At 41.6% G+C, this 18,977-nt stretch overlaps 2 protein-coding genes across 5 annotated transcripts; both read left to right on the top strand.

Moving 5' to 3' along the window:
- Positions 1 to 1,606: 1,606 nt before the first annotated feature.
- On the top strand, positions 1,607 to 9,055 carry csad (cysteine sulfinic acid decarboxylase). Its single transcript, XM_056423876.1, has 14 exons — positions 1,607 to 1,716; positions 3,417 to 3,556; positions 3,639 to 3,765; positions 3,844 to 3,934; positions 5,161 to 5,383; positions 5,732 to 5,811; positions 6,918 to 6,972; positions 7,116 to 7,232; positions 7,333 to 7,397; positions 7,575 to 7,656; positions 7,747 to 7,946; positions 8,255 to 8,306; positions 8,400 to 8,489; positions 8,675 to 9,055. Exons 1-14 carry the CDS (start codon positions 1,692 to 1,694, stop codon positions 8,846 to 8,848), a joined length of 1,521 nt encoding a protein of 506 aa, XP_056279851.1. The 5' UTR covers positions 1,607 to 1,691; the 3' UTR covers positions 8,849 to 9,055.
- A 1,111-nt stretch (positions 9,056 to 10,166) lies between these two features.
- znf740b (zinc finger protein 740b) lies at positions 10,167 to 17,050 on the top strand. Of its 4 annotated transcripts, XR_008832917.1 has the most exons (8): positions 10,167 to 10,313; positions 12,787 to 12,937; positions 13,136 to 13,369; positions 13,708 to 13,836; positions 13,934 to 14,063; positions 14,475 to 14,593; positions 14,762 to 14,993; positions 15,296 to 17,050. XR_008832917.1 is itself a non-coding variant. In XM_056423869.1 (7 exons), exons 2-7 carry the CDS (start codon positions 12,893 to 12,895, stop codon positions 14,909 to 14,911), a joined length of 807 nt encoding a protein of 268 aa, XP_056279844.1. In that variant the 5' UTR covers positions 10,168 to 10,313; positions 12,787 to 12,892; the 3' UTR covers positions 14,912 to 17,050. The 4 variants fall into 4 exon arrangements, 3 of the variants coding, with proteins under 3 accessions (XP_056279844.1, XP_056279846.1, XP_056279845.1); XM_056423869.1 differs by having other exon boundaries at positions 10,168 to 10,313; positions 14,762 to 17,050; XM_056423871.1 differs by lacking the exon at positions 12,787 to 12,937 and having other exon boundaries at positions 10,173 to 10,313; positions 14,762 to 17,050.
- Positions 17,051 to 18,977: the final 1,927 nt, after the last annotated feature.

The following is an 18,977-nucleotide window of genomic DNA, read 5'->3' as shown; positions in this document are numbered from 1 at the left end:
GCAGTGTTGTGTGTTCAGCATGTTCTCACAGAGGCGGCGAAACAGGCGTGCATTGCGTGGCCTTGACTTTATGAAGTTGATCACTTTGACGCTGTCGTTCAAAACGTCATGTAACACAGGGCTCATTTTCTTCAGTGAGTCCACTTCATGTCGGGGTTTTCTTTTTTAATGCGCGCTCTGAGTCCTCTCGCGCTGCCCGTCATTGAGGCCGCTGCGTCCGTGCAGATGCTGCGGCAGGATTTCCAGCTCGTGCCGTTTTCACAGAAGAAGCTGTTAACAACATAAAAAATGTCCTCTCCTGTTGTTCTTCCCTCCAACGTTTTGCAGAATAGAATGTGCTCATAAATGTCGTCAGTATCGATGTATCTTACAAAAGCAACAAATTGTGCATTTCCACTGACATCTGTGGATTCATCCAGCTGGAGTGAAAAAGAGTCGCTAATTTTCCCCACAACTTGCTCGACAATGTCTGTTCCCATTTTGTCTATTCTGCGGCAGACAGAGTCATTTGACAAAGGCACAGTCTTTAACTTCTCCGCTGCGTTTGTGTCCAGCACGGTCTCAGCCAGCACAGCAGCGGCAGGAAGGAGCAGGTCTTCGGCTATGGTGTCTGGTTTCTTGGCTTTAGCTATGAGCAAAGACACCGCATAAGATGCCTCCAGGGCTTTGGCTGATGTCGTGGAGGCTTTACGCATTGTTTCTTGAGATGACCGGAATTCAGAGAGTTTCCTCTTGAAAAACTCAGGTGGCTTACCAGCGTAATTTGCATGTTTTGTCTTGAGATGGCGCTCAAGATGGGCTGGCTTCATGCTACTGTTGACTCACCTCTCCCCACAGAGGAAACACAACGGCTTGGGTGGGTTGCAACTTGTGGACGTAAATCCCATTAAAACATAGTCGTCTGAAAACTGACGGGATTTTGCCGGCTCTGGTTTGGCCTTCTTTGGCACTTGTCCCTCCGTGTTTTCAGCAGCATTGCTGCTCCGCTTCAACCACAACTTCATTATTTGAGTTTAAAAGCCGGCAGTGATAGACGGGTCATGACCGTTAGCGTGTGCCACGTTGGGTCAAACCATCCTGATATGGGGGAGACTCTGGGTTTTTAGGATAATTAAATTAAATTGCCTACTTAATATACAATTCAGTTTATGAACTTACACTTGTGTTTTATTGAATATTTATTAAATAACTATTTTTAAAGGATTTTTGAATGGATGCTAATTTTAAATCGATTTAAAAAATCTCACGTACCCCCTGGAGTGCCTTCACGTACCCCCAGGGGTACGCGGACCCCCATTTGAGAACCACTGCACTATGGCATTAAAAGGAGAGCAAGAAATCCTATTTCTATCTTTTCATGTGTTGTTTTCTGTTTTTCTTAACTGAACATTTGATAAAAGGAACATTTTGTGTATAGATTGTTAAGAGTCCCAACAGTTATAAAGACATGTGCAGACATTAAATGTACCTGATATCTTGGTGGGGTCTTCTGAGTGCCTAAGTTTCACAACTACACTGCTCCTCCCACTTCTTTCCCTCCTATCAGGAGACATTAAATCAATTAGGTCAAAGGTCAACCCCCTCCCAATTCTACAAATGCTCGATGGTCCTTTGCTGTGGAGCCATTTTCTGTCGTCTGCCTTCTCAAGACAACGTCTGAAGTGAAAGAGATTCACCAACTTCTCAAAAGCATGGCTGCAACAGACAAGGTCTCATGTAAGTGCTGTGTGCGACACATCCTTTTTACAAAATACAAGGATATCTATCAATTTATGCATCTCACTACTGCATTTAATTTGTTTAACTGCATTGGAACTTTTATTCTATTTCTTGATTGTTTTAATGTATGTTCTTAGTTGTTTTAAAATATTTTGGTTTGCATTATGTTTTGATGCTTTTAACCTCTTCCACTCCACCCCCATTTTCGAGCAAAAACGCCTAAAATGATCTGACGAAATTAAAATGGCTGTAGTTTCTGAACCCCTCTGAATAAATGTATCAATGAAGGCTTTCTAGAAAGATTACCCTTGTGATTACTTGTGAAAGTGTCAAAAATCCTTTAGGTCATACAGAAACAGAGCAGTGGGCCTTTGAAGTCAGTAAAAATGTAAGATTTTTGTCCCCCTAAAATAAAAAAGTATATTTCAGTATAAATAACTGCCTGTGACTGTATCTGTACAGGAAAAGGACAGTATAGGTGTATAACTGCACTAGTACTAAACACCTGCTTCAAATTTGAAGAGGATACGACAAAGTATGACCATCCGACATTGTTTTTCATGAAAAGATCCAGGCGGAGCTCCAAAAAGGACATTTGCAGACTCCAAATGCTCACATGGTACCCAAATGATATTATGAGACACTGAAGGTGTTTTCCTTTACATGTTGATATGTTTCAACATATACCAATGTAAAGAACTGTCATATCACTGCAAAATATAACTTTTACTCCAAGTAGAGCAGATGTATTGCTAAATAATATATACATATAAATATATACTACATATATATAGATATACACACATAGTGACATATATGTAGTATATATACGTATATACTACATAATATATATACACACACAAATATATATGTATGTATAAACATATATATATATATTTCTATACATGAACATATATATTCTGTAAGGAGAAGACTGGCTGCGCCCACGTATTTCAGAGGAGTTCCGTTACGTGTGACTCAATTTGCATATGCAACACGTCGTTAGAAAGCCGTAAGTCTCCTCTAGAGTAGACGAAGGGATTGACAAGTCTAACCTAACTTACTAATAAAATGTAGTCAAACAAAAACGGAGCAAATCACCGTGTTCATGGCCCGGCAAAGACAGCGCGGTCTCCTGGCTTCAACACGTTACTGTCAGGGAAGACACAGCGCACCAAAAAAAAAGTTTTTTTGTAAAACGTTTTACCTTTTCTGAGTCCGCTAGCTCTTTGCTAACTTCCGCTAGTACTTCCGCTAATACCTCCGCTAATACATCTACTTAGAAAGCGTATTCTGTACGTTTTCTCCGTCGAAATGTTGCAAGACCCGACTTGCTGCATTTATCGCGACTTTAGACATTGTGTGTTTGGGTTCCTCTTGTGAAAAATTATTACGAAAGAAAATGTATATGTTCTTTGCAAAGATGAGGATATGTTGAATGCTGGGATACCAAACATGCCCATGTTTATTGACGTGGTCTGCGTGAGCAAGCCGTTTAAAGGGAAGGGGAGGGTCTTAAGGACGCCGGCGTCCTCAGTGGAGTGGAAGAGGTTAATGGTCTCATGTGAAGCACTTTGAATTGCCTTGTTGTTGAAATGTGCTCTGCAAATAAACTTGCCTTGCTCTAAATGTCTATTCCTGTTTATAATGCTGGACTTCTGCAAGTATTTTTTCATCCGTAACTCTTCTGACAACAGCGGATGGGCCGGAGTCCCACATTCTCCGTGACCTGAATGAGCCTCTTGTTGACCATACAGAGGGCCAACTCTTCTTGACTGATGCCTTTAAAATTATGATGGAGGAGGTTCTCTGCAAAGGCACGGACGTCAAGCACAAGGTCTGATGTTTAAAATCACAATGGTGTCAGATTACAGTGACTATTCCAAGAAAATATCATAACCCATGTGTTCTTCTGGCAGGTTTGTGAGTGGAAAGAACCGGAGGAGCTGGCTCTGCTGCTGGATCTGGAGCTGAGGGCCAAGGGGGAGCCACATGACAGGCTCCTACAGAGAGTTCAAGATGTCGCCAAGTACAGCATCAAGACAAGTAAGACTGTCAGAAGACGCTGATACACTTGGTTACTACAGGTTGACCCGTTGATAAGACTGCTCTGGTCTTTTTTAGGTCACCCACGTTTTATGAATCAGCAGTTTGGAGGAGTGGATTATCATGCCCTGACCGGTCGATTCCTCACTGAGGCTCTCAACACTAACCTGTAAGCATCAATGTAATATATAACTACAGCAAATAAGCCCATCAATAATGGGTGGATAACAAATTATATTGCATATGATACAAATAATGCAATGTATAAGATAATGTGACTATTAGTCTGTAGTAAGAGGTAAATGGAGCAATAGACTGAACCCCACAAGCATACTCAAAACCGCAAGTTAAGAGCATGTTAAGAATTACAATAACGGGCAAAGATCAACACCAGGTATGCAAGCGGAGACATGGGGCAGGCAAAATATTATAATCTAGATTATGTTGCTATTCCCACTCATTGTATCCCAAAATAACTTTTAAAAAGCCCCACGCACTTGTGCTGACAACTGACAGTGCTATCGGCACTGATATGCTGATGGCCCTGTCAGCTGTTAACGGTTTAATTAAATCAGTAACTCAATGTCCACTTGATGACAATGATTATGGGGCAAAGCTAAACATTCTCATGATGTGTTCAAATGTAGTTTGGGGGTGAGAAACTAAATGATAAATACAGTTTGAAGATGTTTTCACATCAATGTAAAATGGATATTTGAGAAGGAATTGACCTTTTCTTTTTAACCTGCCAATAACCGAACACTAGATCGGAGCAGCTTTTTAATACATCATTAAAACAAGTAATTCCCCCCCCCGAAAATATTTAAATGAACTACAATCAAGTACTTTTGATTTCATTTAAGTGTAGTGCATATACCAACTATTGACCATAAAAAAGTTTAAATATTTTTGGCAAATTGCCTAAATCTCTGAATTTACTAACTTATTAATATACCACCAATTTCCTTTTCGAATGAATAACTTTAGCTATCTGGAAAGTAAAACACTGATGCTACTTGTTTGACATGCTGGACTTGAACCGTGGTTAGAATTTCGGCAAACGACGATCGCACAGGCATGAACTGATGGGAGATCATACCTGTGAGGGAACGTCTGGATCTTTTATACTTCGAGCGGGTTTCTTATTTAAATGTTACCTGTCCAAATTGCACCAACTTCAACAAAGCACTCCTTAAGGTCTCCAGCAATACAATGAAGAATGGAATAACGGTATTCGAGATATGCAAAGGACATGCAGACAGATGCCTTTCTTAATAATAAGAAGTATGCTTGAGTACTTAATTTCTTTCTTATGTGGTAATGTTTATGAGAGTGTATATAATGCAATAGTATGAAATGCAACAAACCATCAGACATGTTCTGTTTCAATGGCAGCTACACCTATGAGGTGGCCCCAGTGTTTGTGCTGATGGAGGCTGAGGTCCTGAGAGGACTGCGGCAGCTAATTGGCTGGACAGAAGGTGATGGCCTTTTCTGCCCCGGGGGTTCTGCCTCGAATATGTACGCCATGAACCTTGCACGCTACCAACATTTCCCCGATGTCAAAAGCCAGGGGCTGTTTGGCCTCCCAAGACTATACATCTTTACCTCTGAAGATGTAAGGAATGGATTTTATTGTAGTTCACACTGTAGTTTTATAGGCCTTACTCATCCCACTTTGTACATGAGGAGTTAAAGCGGTTCAGGCATTTCACAAATTTCTTTTAAATATGATGCTTTAGAACAGTCTCCAGCTGTTCAGTGTTCATAATGTGTAAATACTTTTGCAGTATTTTACATAAATGTTCATATGTCACACACGTTTGGGTGGATATATATATACTGTGTGACTCACTGCAAATGTTTGTATAAAAAGTAATATTTGTGAAAAGAATGACATGCTTTTTTTAATTTTAGATGTGTATATATAATGTGATGTCAGCAACTGTTTGCACTTGTTTTTTAGAGCCATTACTCTGTGAAGAAAGGGGCTGCCTTTCTGGGAATTGGGACAGACAATGTCATCACAGTGGAAGTGGATGAAGGGTAATGTATTTTTCATTATAGAAGTGCTTTAAAAAATCTGATTGCAATAGTCTGTCGCATTTAAAAATAAAATAAAAACTGCATGTTTTTCGTGACCAGTATAACGGTACAGAGGACACTGCAGTTAAAGCAGTGCAGCAGTTGGGTCTGAAGGGTTAAAGTGTTTTTAATCAAACAACGAACTGAAAGCATCGCCTGGTTTTGAGCTCTATCAATTTCCGACACAAGCTCTCAGCCGGGCCTCTAGCCGACTTACCGGCTTCTCCTCCAGTTGCGTTTTTCTCCTCTACCCCATTAGCCTCCCTGACGAGGAGATCACGGTCAGGTGCAACTCGTCTCACGGCTGATCCTCATACGCTCCTGAACAAGTGGGTGGAGCCTTCTGGCTGGCATGTAGACTCCAGCCACCACCCTCACCCTCAGGCCCTTACAGCCAGTGTGTGAACCACCTCAGTACTTAAACGTTACAAAAACAAAACATTAATTATTCTGCAGTGCGTTTTAAGTGTTCTGTAATCTCCAAAAATAAGGTTTTCACATGGAAGCTTTAAGACGGGGCACTGAATATTTATGGCTGTTGACTGCAAAAATTAGCCGAGCGTTAACTTTTCTTTACTCGTCACCCCTCGATTCCAACATGGTTGAAGTCCCTGTATCTCCTGACAGAACAATGCGACAGTTTTATTTCAGCCTGCATGCACATTTTTTTCCGGCCATCATTAACAGAGCAGCTAATATTATTAGCCAGAGCAACGGCTAGCAGGCTTTAGGCAAAGTGTTTGTCGGCCCCATCCTCGGTGAAACTCAGATCAAGGAGAGGAGTGATGGGCGCTCAATCGACAGTAAATGACAGCAAAACTCCTGAATCGGCATCGCAACGTGCCCCTCTGACGAGATCTCGACTGCCGCTCTGAAGAAGCCTCGCACCCACCTTCTGGTCACTGCCAAAATTGCTCACAAGGATTATTTAAAAAATCTATGCGCATTGATAATTGTTAATGATATGATATACCTTTATTCGTCCCACAGGAGGGAAATTTCAAAAATTGCATTCATTATGAATCGTGTGATTCTTTACAATCAAAATGTCGTCTTGTGCACATCAGAGGCCGCATGATTCCGAGCGACCTGGTTGAAAAGATAAAGCTTGCAAAATCTCAGGTAAGTTCACTGACTACTGAGATGCAACGCATGTTATGGTTTTAACGTCACACGGTATAAGTAACCATAAAACATGTTGTACCTCTTGCAAACCAGAAAGCACCAAGTGCAAGAAGGCTGTGTTTATTCTCTGTGTCTCCCAGGGTGGAGTGCCATTCTTTGTAAGCTGCACAGCAGGGACCACAGTGCGAGGTGCGTTTGACCCTCTGGACTGCATAGCTGATGTCTGTGAGAAACACAAGCTATGGATGCACGTAGACGTGAGTCATCCTGTCAAAGACAAACCCATGCCTGTTGACAAGCTTCTGTTGTACAGTTTTAATTGAAATGTAAGTACATTAAGAGATGTGTGTGTTTCAGGCTGCCTGGGGAGGCAGCGTGCTCTTTTCCAAGCAGCACAGTCATCTGATTAAAGGGGTTCACAGGTATTGATATGCGTGCCAGAAAATGCACGTTTCATTATGAGGAAGGCAACATTGTGCCTGTACATAAGTAGACCTAGTAGGGCAGATGTGGTCATATATATATATATATATACACCCACACAATAAGCTATATATATATAGCTTATTGTGTGGGTGTTTTTATGTGTTTGTGACCAGAGCAAATTCAGTAGGCTGGAATCCACACAAGATGCTGGTGGCTGGCCTGCAGTGTTCTGCCTTACTACTAAAGGATACCAAGGTTTGAGTAAACGGCGTTATCTGATGCACAAAATAAAGGTCTATGTTTAAAAATATCTTTCGAATCTTTGTAATTTCTGCTTGTCCTCAGAACTTGTTGAGGAAGTGCCACTGTGCCAACGCCACATACCTCTTCCAGCAAGACAAATTCTATGATATGAATCTGGATGTCGGGGATAAGACGGTGCAGTGCAGCCGCAAGGTTGACTGTCTGAAGTTATGGTTGATGTGGAAGGCCGTTGGTTCCAATGGATTTGCCGATCGTGTAGACAAAGCATTTCACCATGCTAGGTAGGCATGCAGCTGCATGGTGTGTAGGTTGAGACCAACTGGAAATTCAAAATGATCGGATCCGTTTGAGGCATAGGCCAATTAAAAAGCGGTACAATTTACTTTTACCCCATTATCAGTAAGTTGGCTATTTTGATATTTCCTAATATAATTATTAAGGAAGAAGGATAATTTGGGTGCATTCTGCACTGCATGTTAAGATCCTTGTAGGCTTCTTTTTACCTCTAATCCCTACCTTTTCCTCATCTTTGCTTTCTATTGAGTTATGATCCAAGCCAACCGAAAGTAAAATAACATATCTCCTGCAGATATCTGGTGGCGCAAATGAAGAAAAGAGAGGGGTTTCATATTTTGTTTGAGGTAAGTACATATCTCAAGCATACTGAGAGATTCGGTGTTTTCTCCTACATAATGTTTAGTACATGTGTTTTTTGTTGTTGTCTCCATGGACAGCCAGAGTTTGTGAATGTATGCTTCTGGTTCATACCGCCCAGTCTGAGGGGGAAGGAAGGGACGGCAGATTACCAGGACAGACTGGCAAAGGTAAGTTTCTGTATCTGTGTACTGAGACTAATGTTTTCTGTGGCTTGGCTACACTATGCCCTGGGTCAGGGTCATAACACACACATACACACACTCTCAGATTTAGATTCTTAACCATTTGTACAAACACTTTACCACTTGTGCAACTTATTGATCAAACCGTTAACTGTTTGTTTTAATAAAAGGTTGCTCCAGCCATCAAGGAGCGCATGATGAAACAAGGCACTATGATGGTGGGCTACCAACCTTTGGGAAACAAGGTCAACTTTTTCCGCATGGTTGTCTTCTCTCCGCTGCTTTCCCAGAAGGACATGGACTTCTTCCTTGATGAAATTGAAAGACTGGGAAAAGACTTGTGAACAAAACCCAGCCTCCTCGACGTGTACCCTTTGACTGTCTAAAATGCAAGGTTATGGCTCAAATTGTAACAAACAACCAAACTGTATTCAACATGTGTGATTTGATCGATAAGACGGTTGCGATGATATAAGGGAACAATGATCAAAAAATGTAAGCTTAACTTATCTTCATAAATGTCAAAAATAAAATAATGAGGTTTAAATCCAGTGTGGCTTTTTCGTCTCCTAAAATTTCAGTTCATATAAAAAAAATGTTGCACAACTGGAGAACTGCAATCCTACTCAAATGAGTATAGAGTTCCTGAAGTGAAGGCTTTCATACAAGTAATTTATAATAAAATGCAGAATAAATACACAAGTAAAGATACAAAATTTAGTGTCAATTTATTAGACTTGAAACCTTTTATTGCCATGTATATTTACATATACAAGGAATGTGTAATGGTGGGTGGTGCAATAATTAAACATAAGTATGAGATCAAGTGCACGAACAGGGTTCAGACATTTAACAAGTATGTATATTTAAATGAAGTATTCAGTGATATACGCAGGAAAAAAAACAGCAACAAGACCCCTTGTCAAGCCAACAGAGGCTATCTGTAGTGCATAGGCTACAACTGATCAATTACATAAATACACAACTGCCTTTATCCGTGTAACCTCAAAAGAATCAAGCACAACATAGACAATACTCAGACAATGCAGCACACTTGCCTGCAAGTCTGGAGCACCGCAAAAGTCCTCCATAATCTACTCGAGGTTCAACTTCTCTTGTCGTTTATTCTAACAGCATTGATTGTGCCTGAAGTAGCCGGGACCACTAGACATGGAGCGCTGCCCTCCCGCGGCCGCAGACACACCCGCAGCTTCAGAATACCAATCCATTAAATGTAATTTATTGGCATGGGGGACAAAAATGTTGGCAAAGTGGGAAAATACTAAAAATACACGATATTATAATGATACCTCTTTGTTCCATTCTGATTTTAACACAGTTTAAGACTTGCTGATGTGACTTGTTTTACTCTAAGAGATGCTACTTGAAATTGTTGTGATAAAGAGCAACGTAAACGTTAGGATACAAATAAATTGATCGATAAAAATAAAAAATAAACTCAATTAGTAGGCCTAACGTTCGAGAAAAAAATACGAATGTGTTGCCATAACCAGGGTTTATGTGGTTCCTTATTTCAAAACCTGAGGCAAATCAACAACTTCTGATATTGGCAGTAACATAATTAAAATGTTATATCGATTATTATTGTCATCCGTGGGCTCACTCCCTCACAGCTATGGCCGCAAATGTGGGTCGTTGCGCTTCGGTCACGTGAGAGGGCGTCTGGCCAATCGCCACTCGCTCCGGGGAGCACACTTCCGGTGGTGTTTCCTGTCAGTGTTTGTAAACTGAGAAAAAATTGGAAGTGCGACAAGAAATAATATCCAACAAAACTCTAAAAATCCAAAGGTAAGCGGTCGCTTTTCAGACGAATTTCATTGGCGGCTTCTTATATCATTTTATAATCCGCTAGGTACCTGTTTCTAACCGATGTAGCCGGCGAGGGAGGCGTTATTTAGCGGTCGGCGCCGAGCCTGCACCGCACGCCCTTGCCTGGCTGTTGTTGTGTTGTCTGGGCGCGGGCGGCGGTTCAGGCGGACAAGAGTTGTCCCAAAACCCAACTCCTGGCTAGCTCGCAGGTTAGCCTTTCCTGCCTCATTCAGCAGAGACTCTCAGCACGCTTCACATTTGCTCACCTATTGTCTGCGCGCTGCCCCCGCAGCGTGCCCTCGACGCAGTCCCGCTCGATGAGCAGAGCTCGTTTGTTCGGAGAAGACCGCGTTTTCAACAGAAACCCGTAAAAACAACGGGGGTTTTAAAGAATTAAGTCGCTAGCTAGCTCACTTGTGCACAAATGAACCGTTTTATAAAACGGCCATCATGTTTGTTTTTTGGCGAGATCGTAAACCACACGCTTCCCACTGAGAATGACTCGCAATCCTTTTCAACTTTTATGAATAGATTCATTTAGTTAAATAAAACGTCTTGCACTGAAGTGACGAATAGGCTAGGCGTGTTTGTTTACTATCAAAGCTTTTATGCATGGTCTGTATATGTCCATCTGCTATATAATTTTCATTCACAGCCTATTTGATTCGCTTTTTACACATACAATTGCAGTATTCATAATGCTCCCTGTGGCATATTCGTGAATTAGTATGTAGCTTATGTGCATTGTGGTTTTATGTTAATTTGCTGGGAATTAATATTTATATAAAATATACAGATTTCTAGGGTCAAGGATGTAACAATTCCCCACTGAGTGTATGGCCATTCAGTTTAACCTAAAGGCCACACCGCTTCTTGCCCTTTTTAGTCTGAGGCATGTGCTTGATATTTTGAGCGTTTTTAGGCGTTTTTACGACCATAGTTCTATGCTCAACTCAAACCAAGAGGTAGTCCTATTTTCCAGATTCCTTCTAAATGTGCAGAAACTCATACAGCTCTTCCTGTTTGTTCTATATTCAAACTAATTTGTTGAACCATTTACATTACGCATTAGAATCCCACATACTTTGCAAAAAGTAAGAAATGTGTCTCGATGTCTAGTTAAGTCAGTACTAACTAACTGCTCCGGAAGTCAGACATTTTCAATCGTATTTTATTCCTTAACCCTTGTGTTGCCTTAGGGTCAATTTGACCCGAATCAATATTACACCCTCGTGTCACCTTAGGATTAATTTGACCCCATTCAATGTTTAATGTCGGTGTTCTTTCGGTAGTCAACAAACAAACATAAAGTGCCTCACACTTAAACTTGGAAAACAATATTAATTCTAATAATTTTCTGGAGGTTTTAATTGCTGGCGTCAAATTGAACCCAAAGGGTAAAATATGTTAGTAAATATAAAGGTAACAGGAGGGTGAAACATTGAATCGGGTCAAAATGACCCTAAGGCGACAGGAGGGTTAAATCATGCTGTTTAAAAAAGAAAAAGTACAGTACAACTTAAACGCCAACCGACTGCGATATTGGAACTTTTTCCTTCAGAAAGAAGCAAAAAGGAAAGTTGAGAAAATTCCCATACAAATATTTGTTTGTTACAAATGTGTGTGTGTGTGTATATATATATATATGTATGTGATATACAATATTGTCTTCTTCGTAGTTATTTTTAAACTACACCCGTTAATTCCAAGAAAACATACTTCTAGTGTTCGACCGTCATCATGCAATGCTTTACAACTGCACCACAGGTCAATTTAAATTTGATCCAAAGCGTTATATGGCCTTCTGATATTTTGTAATTACAGGAGGATTTGCTTGAGCTGAAATGTGTGCCAAACTATCATTTTCAATTTTAAATTGTTGAGCTGCCGAGATGTTCCAGCCTACAAATCATTAAGCAAACCTCTTTGTTTGATACAGATCCTTAAATCACACCACAATCATTTCAAAGTTTTAAAAGTATCGCAATTCCATTCTTTTGAGTTCAACTGTTCATTGCACCTGTAACTTCAGTGCCAGACTTGGTTTCCCAAAATCCAGTTCGCTATAATATGAAAAATTATAGTTTCAATCAGTTTTTAAATTCATCAACGATCCCTGCCTATATTATCTTTTAAGATGGCCATAATAAAGATAGTAAAGGTAGATAAAGTCGTGTCTACAGCGCACTTTCCTTATTCCCTTTGGATGCCATTATTTTCCTCAATCTGTTTTTTCTTTCTTTCTGTCGACCATGGAAACATGGCATGCACCAAGCCATCGGGGCTGTTTGCCTGAAAACTGCGCATATGAATGCTGGACCTAAATTTCTGGTCATAAATCCAGATTTGGCGATTGGTGAAATTGATTAAAACAGTCTGCATCTCCAGCTCCTCCATTGCAGCATGTAGTATGTTCGCCGTTAGCCTTATGTTGTCATGCCTCTACTTTCAGGCTTTGGCCCCAGATGAGTTGGGTGGGTGTGGTCTCTTCTGTTACCCCTCATCCTAAGTGAAGCCCCCTCTGTTCCCACAAACACACACGCATTCAAACCACGGCGATGACACACCATTCTAACAACTCTGTTCGAGACCATATGAAATGGGTCAGTGGAAGTCTCTTCACCATCATGTTTTTAGATTGTATTCCCAATCCTAATGCCAGTGCATTTCTCTGTTAATCCCGGTACTCAACTCCCTCTCATTCCCTTGGCTCAACTCCTTCTCGTTCCCCTGACTCCTTGTCTCTGTGAGGAGTCGTGCGCCCGTCTCTTTCTGCTCTGACGGGGTGTTTGTGTTGCCAGGCTGGGTTGCTGGGCTGCGAGGCGGTGCTGTCCAGCATGGCCCTGATGCAAGCCAACAACATCCCAGGCCAAAAGAGGATGATGTCACCGTTGGGTCAAGGACACAGGTCCAGTCCTGAGAGCCACCAAGCTCACTCGCAGCACAGCCACAACCACCACGGACACCAGGTTCACCACGGACAACCCCACCACAGTAACATGGGCCACCCTTCAGCCGGGAGCTGTCCACCCCTGGTATGAGAGAGAAGACGGGGCAGGGTCACACTCTAATGTAGCTGGAAAACAATATTAAACATTCATTAATATCTGACAACAAATATAATTTCTCCCATCAATACATTTTTATTATACAATTTTGTTCCTAAATTGTCATTCATTTTCTGTTTATGCATCAACCGCCCACAGGAAGCGTTATAGTACACATACAATTCATTAATATCTGCTTACAACTACAGTGCATAAGCATTTAGTCATTGTTTATACACTGCGTGAAAAAGCGGTTGAAGTATAATCCTGTTTGTGTCTGCATATCAAGCTGGCGTGCCGTTTACTCCCATGTCTTTCCTCAAAAGCTGATACGGAAAGACGGGGATTATCATTCATCAAGAATGATGGATGGAAAGGACCTGCAAGCAAACCAGAATATGCAACCCAAGAAGAAGCACAAAAAAGCCGGGTCTTCCAGCAAAGTGAAAGTGGAGGTAAGCATGGTTACAAAGCTCCGCTTTTCAGAAGTGCAGAGATCTACCCTTGATCATCAATCCGTACTATTTCAACTCATTTTGCTTTTGTCTTTAGCATTTACTTCCACAAATCGATATGAGCGATGACAGTTCCTTGAAAATCCAGAAGAACTTCATCTGTGACCACTGCTATGGAGCTTTCCGGAGTAGTTACCACCTCAAGCGACACATTCTTACACACACAGGTGAGAACTCTCGGCTCACGTCGTCAATGCTGTGGTTAGCTTTGGGAAACGGGCTCGTGTTCTGAGGAGCGAGTCCACTCGTCAGACAGTGAACCGCTCCTCTTGAGCTCCATCTGCAAGAAACTTAGATTCAAACCCTGCTGAATGATTTCAAGAACTAAATGTGGTGTGTCCAATTGTTTTAATGTATGCCACGCATGTTTTTATTGTGTTATAATAATGCCTTATACAACGTTCTAACTTTCCTTTTTGTTAAAGTTGGTTATATGTTAGTCCACATGTGTGTGCAGCTCTGCAGATACAACATTACTAATGCTTAAATAAATACAACCGTGATAAATACAAACCCTCCAATGATGTGTTCCCCCTGGACTTGTTGGTGTTGCTAACTGGTCGGCGTGTTGTTCTCAGGAGAGAAGCCATTTGCTTGTGACGCGTGCGACATGCGGTTCATCCAGCGCTACCACCTGGACAGACACAAGCGGGTGCACAGCGGGGAGAAGCCGTACCAGTGTGATCGCTGCCATCAGGTTAGTTAGCCGTGGTTTCACTAGAGCTCATACGCTTCACATTTTGTACTTTTAGGTTTCTGCATGTTATTCAGGATCTTGTCGCATGAAACCCATCCACCTGTCGGCATCGTCATTCGCTTTGTTCTGCGAACTGAAACTCCAACGCACTTCTTTCTTTGCCTCCAGAACTTCTCCCGGACAGACAGGCTGCTGAGACACCGACGCCTCTGTACGGTGGGGATGAGCAAAGAGGAAAGCCAGTTCTCACAGGATGCATCCGCCCATCCAGCTTCCTGGAGCCCCCTACAGCCTTCCAACAACCGTCTGACTGTCTGACCCTCCGCTGCCCACAGAGATCCTACAGACAGCAAACGGCAGCCTGCAGCTCAGTGATGTCCCACCGTCGAGCGCCAGTACTGTAAGCTGACAACAGCGTTGCTTAATCACAACCAAACTTTACTTTGCTCTCGCCAGCTCACTCACAGAGCTCGATAATGGATTTTTATATATTTTTTTAATCTACTATTCCATTTATGACCCGGACAAAAGGGGAAGGACTAATTCATGATCACGGACAACAGGTCTTGGTACTATGGCAATAACTGAATTAAAAATGCACATGTCTCCTTTTTCTCTGAAAGGTTGCAGGTATTTTTTCTTGGTGTTGCCTCCGAGGGATTGCAAGTATTTTTGACTGTTTGCTGTCAATGTATCACGCAGCACCTCCTCGGTATCCTGTTGACCTGCAAAACAACCCCAGTGTTGGCCTCACCTCCATGCGGACCGTTCACTAAAGGACACACATCCAGAAGTTTGTAGCTGTTCAGTGTTCAAGTTCTTCTCAGTGTGTCCTCCTTACGCTACTAATTCTGCACCAGCTCATGGGTGACCAGTCCCAGCAGACTTGTGGTCCGATTCAAAACTGAAGGTGTGCGTAACGCATCTAACATTAAATATAATGTCATTTTTATAACGGTGATCTCAACATAAATTGGGCTTATTACAGAGTGAAATGCAACTTGCATTCCATTTCCACTTCATGTAGAAGATGACCTTTTAAAAAAAAATGTTTCTCAAATAATTTCTTCCATGCTATTCGCCGAGCTGTAAAACGGATTACAGGTGCAACCCTTTTGGTGATGTGTGCAAACGGGTTGAACGCCCTCAAAGTTAACAAAATGCTCCTGAAATGTAAAATGTTCAACTGCTGTTGGCATTAGTTGTGTAGCGACCGTTGTCTCCCAGTGTCGCTGTTCAGCCTTGTTTTAAAGGGGTTCATTTTGACTTGAAATACAGCACACGGCTGAAGAAAAGTCACTGAGCTTCTTTATCCTTTAATGACTGGATGTCGGATCCACCTGTCTGTCGAAGAAATTAGAAATGAAGTTGCCTCTGTAACAACCCCCTCAATATAAATGAATTGTGTTTACGGTCTCTGTTCCCAGAAACCACTGTCGGTCTTGTTTTTTTCCTGCTCCGCGTTTGTAGATTTTTCTGAATTTAAAAAAAAACCGTCCGTCCATTCAAATGTATTTTGGTAAGCGTGTTCTCAGAAATCCTGTGATTTACCTGAAAGTCCTTGAGAGTACATTAGCACACAATAGAATTAAAGCTAGTCCGAGGCCTGACATTCATTTCAGTGGAGGCACTGGGGGAATGTGGAGCCCATGCTTCATGCCCAGAACAAGACAGACAGTTGGAAAGTATTATTTGGTTCCTCCACCGATTTTGAGAGAGAGAGCCCTCCTCTGACTTGACCCGACTGAATGTGATCTGAACACAGTACCGTGCCATTTCATCTCCAGTTTAACCATGAGCGTCTTCAATGAAGATGATGAGCTGTGGACATGGGAATAATAAGGTCCACGCGGTGTTTTGTAAAGTGATATTGTTTTTAGGACTCTGTATGATGAAATCAGACTGTAGACACTGGACTGATGATGTTAGCTCAATTGTAGAGGATTGTATTGTAGACTGGTACTTCTGTTGCTGTCCGACTTTTAGATGATGTGAAAGGGGTTTGGGGCCTACCACTGAGTTGTCTACTTTTTATGAAGTTAATATATATTTAAATTGTATTAGGGGTAGAAAATAGTATGTACGGGACCTACACTTCAAAAGAAAATCAAAGTATTTACAAAGTTATAATCCGTAGTCTGATTTCTTATGACAACTGAAAATGAGAAGTTGTCTTTCAACTTGCGATTGGGAGTAAAAAAAAAAGCTGCCACTCTCGTTTGTTTTTTTGTTAGTATAGCAGCCATGATTAGTCAGCATATTTCTTCTTTTGCATGTATTTGTTGGAAAGATCTTCTCTACATTTTGTTTTGGTAAGGAGATTTTTTTATGTCAGCCCCACCTTTTTTGTCATTTCAGGGGTGAAGTGAAAACTATTTTAACTCAGTCAATCATTCTGTAGTGGACGGAGTGTTAGGGCCCCAAGTCTCAATAAAGCTGTTACACTTTTTAAACAAATGTCTGTTCAAATCATTGTGAGCCATGTCAGCTGCCTTCCACTTAGGCCAACATAAAATGAGAAATATGAATTACTTTTCAAATGACACAATATTAACTGAATCTTCTGAACTAGAAAGACTGCAAAACATTTCAGAAATATGTAATGCGCCGATCTTGTCAGCAGATGGCAGCCATGACTACATGAGAGGCAATATTATCTCGTGATGAAAAAAACAACCTTTTTCCCATGTTAGTGGTACATTATCACACAATACTCCTGGGACAAAAAAATCACCAACAAGGAAATCACATAAATGAGATGGAAGCAGACAGTCCTCACGCTCGATTGCTTCTCTTGCTTGTTGTTATGAGAATGAATGAAACGGGAGAACAAGGTTGATGCACACAAAACGCTTCTCGGAAGGCAGGTGTGTGTGACATGCGGCGAGATCAATGCCAAGAGGGGAACTTCTGTCCACAAACATCTGGCATTAATACAACGTTTGGGTCAGAACATCATCGACATTGGTAAATATCACAATATATACACAACTTAATCATCGTATACTTTATGAGATGATGGCAATGACTATTTCGTATTTCTAATTACGCTGCAAATATAACCTGTTTACATCTCCTAACTACTCTCATCTACTTCTCAAAAAAAGGTATGATAAAATAATGATGAATCAGCTTTAACCAAAGTCTTTAAACTGAGTGCCCTTCTTTCCATGAAACCCTTTTCATTTCACAAAATGAAGCAAATCCCACATTTGAGAAGCTGAGAGTTGCTTTTTGGATGACAAGATAATGAAAACAATACATTTCTCATGAAAATCTCATCTTTAGTGCCTCAATTAAAGCACAACAACGCGTCGCAATCCAGTTGTATCATATTCATTTTACACAAGGCGTTGTCTGCGCCACAAGAGGGAGGTGCATCCCAGAAGACTTCACAACCTTCAGACAGTAGCAAGACAAAGCCAAGTGCTCTGTCGTTTACAGGAGATTTGTTTTGGTCCTTGTGAAAGCAGATGATCAATACACCTCCTTCATGGGGTAATCAGTGACATCATGGCCATATTGGTTGGGAATATATGAAATAGAGCTGACGCTGCATTCCACTCCTTGGAACTCGCAATTTAAGAGTAAGTTTAGGTCAATACAGTCACATGGAGGTAAATTTGAGTACAAATCTTGCAAAAAATATACACCACAGTTTGTCCTTCAAAAAAATAAATAACGATGAGCTATAGGTGTTGCTGGAATGAAGAATTAGTGTCGAACTGGGTAATTAAACAGTTATAACTGTCTGTGACGACAGCATATTCTTTAGTAAAATGGGAAGAATCTCTTTGAGTACATTGCCCCGTCAGTCTGTCTACGTAGGCATTGCCGTCCGTCGTGCGGTCGGCGGATCATACCCTTTAGCACCTTCCTCCCTGCTATTGACCAGTGCCTTAATTAAAGCATTAGGATGGGCAGGATGAGATCAGCCTCGAGGCTGCTGGGAGTGTGCGCCTTCCCCCATGGGAGACATCCCCTCCCTCTGCAGCCTGATTTACAGCACCCACAGGCCCCTGGCACTTAACAATGGACCTCTTTAAGTGAGGTAGATGGGGAGGTGACCAGAGAGGGGGAGATAACACTCCATCTTCATACACAAAGTGCTGAAATCATCTCGGTTCGAAATCATCTCGGCGAGACAGACTGATCATGGAGTCAGTCCAGAGTAAAAGTGTAGGAGTGCTGCCTCGTGCTCAGCCTGGCTCACTCCATCAGGGAGGAGAGCTCTGTTTAAGAATGATAGCCAACTCTCCACAAGCTCACCTCTCCTGTCAGAGGGAGACAAAAAATAGTCCCTTCCAAAAAGAACCCCCCCCCCCCCCCCAACAACCAGTAAATCTCCCGTTCACTGTGCATTGTGTGTTCGGTAAACATGTGG

Source organism: Pseudoliparis swirei, chromosome 9 (assembly GCF_029220125.1).
Source record: "Pseudoliparis swirei isolate HS2019 ecotype Mariana Trench chromosome 9, NWPU_hadal_v1, whole genome shotgun sequence".
NCBI classification, from domain to species: Eukaryota; Metazoa; Chordata; class Actinopteri; order Perciformes; family Liparidae; genus Pseudoliparis; species Pseudoliparis swirei.
The sequence above is the reverse complement of the archived record's forward strand: the minus strand, read 5'-3'. Positions and strand labels throughout refer to the sequence as shown.

Excerpts from the sequence above, each read along its gene's own strand:
- csad (XM_056423876.1), top strand. The coding sequence starts at position 1,692 with ATGGCTGCAACAGACAAGGTCTCAT. Across the intron at positions 3,766-3,843 it reads CAAGTACAGCATCAAGACAA|GTCACCCACGTTTTATGAAT; the intron begins GTAAGACTGTCA and ends GGTCTTTTTTAG. Across the intron at positions 3,935-5,160 it reads GAGGCTCTCAACACTAACCT|CTACACCTATGAGGTGGCCC; the intron begins GTAAGCATCAAT and ends TTTCAATGGCAG.
- znf740b (XM_056423869.1), top strand. The coding sequence starts at position 12,893 with ATGACACACCATTCTAACAACTCTGTTCGAGACCATATGAAATGG. Across the intron at positions 13,837-13,933 it reads CCAGCAAAGTGAAAGTGGAG|CATTTACTTCCACAAATCGA; the intron begins GTAAGCATGGTT and ends TTTTGTCTTTAG. Across the intron at positions 14,594-14,761 it reads AGTGTGATCGCTGCCATCAG|AACTTCTCCCGGACAGACAG; the intron begins GTTAGTTAGCCG and ends CTTTGCCTCCAG.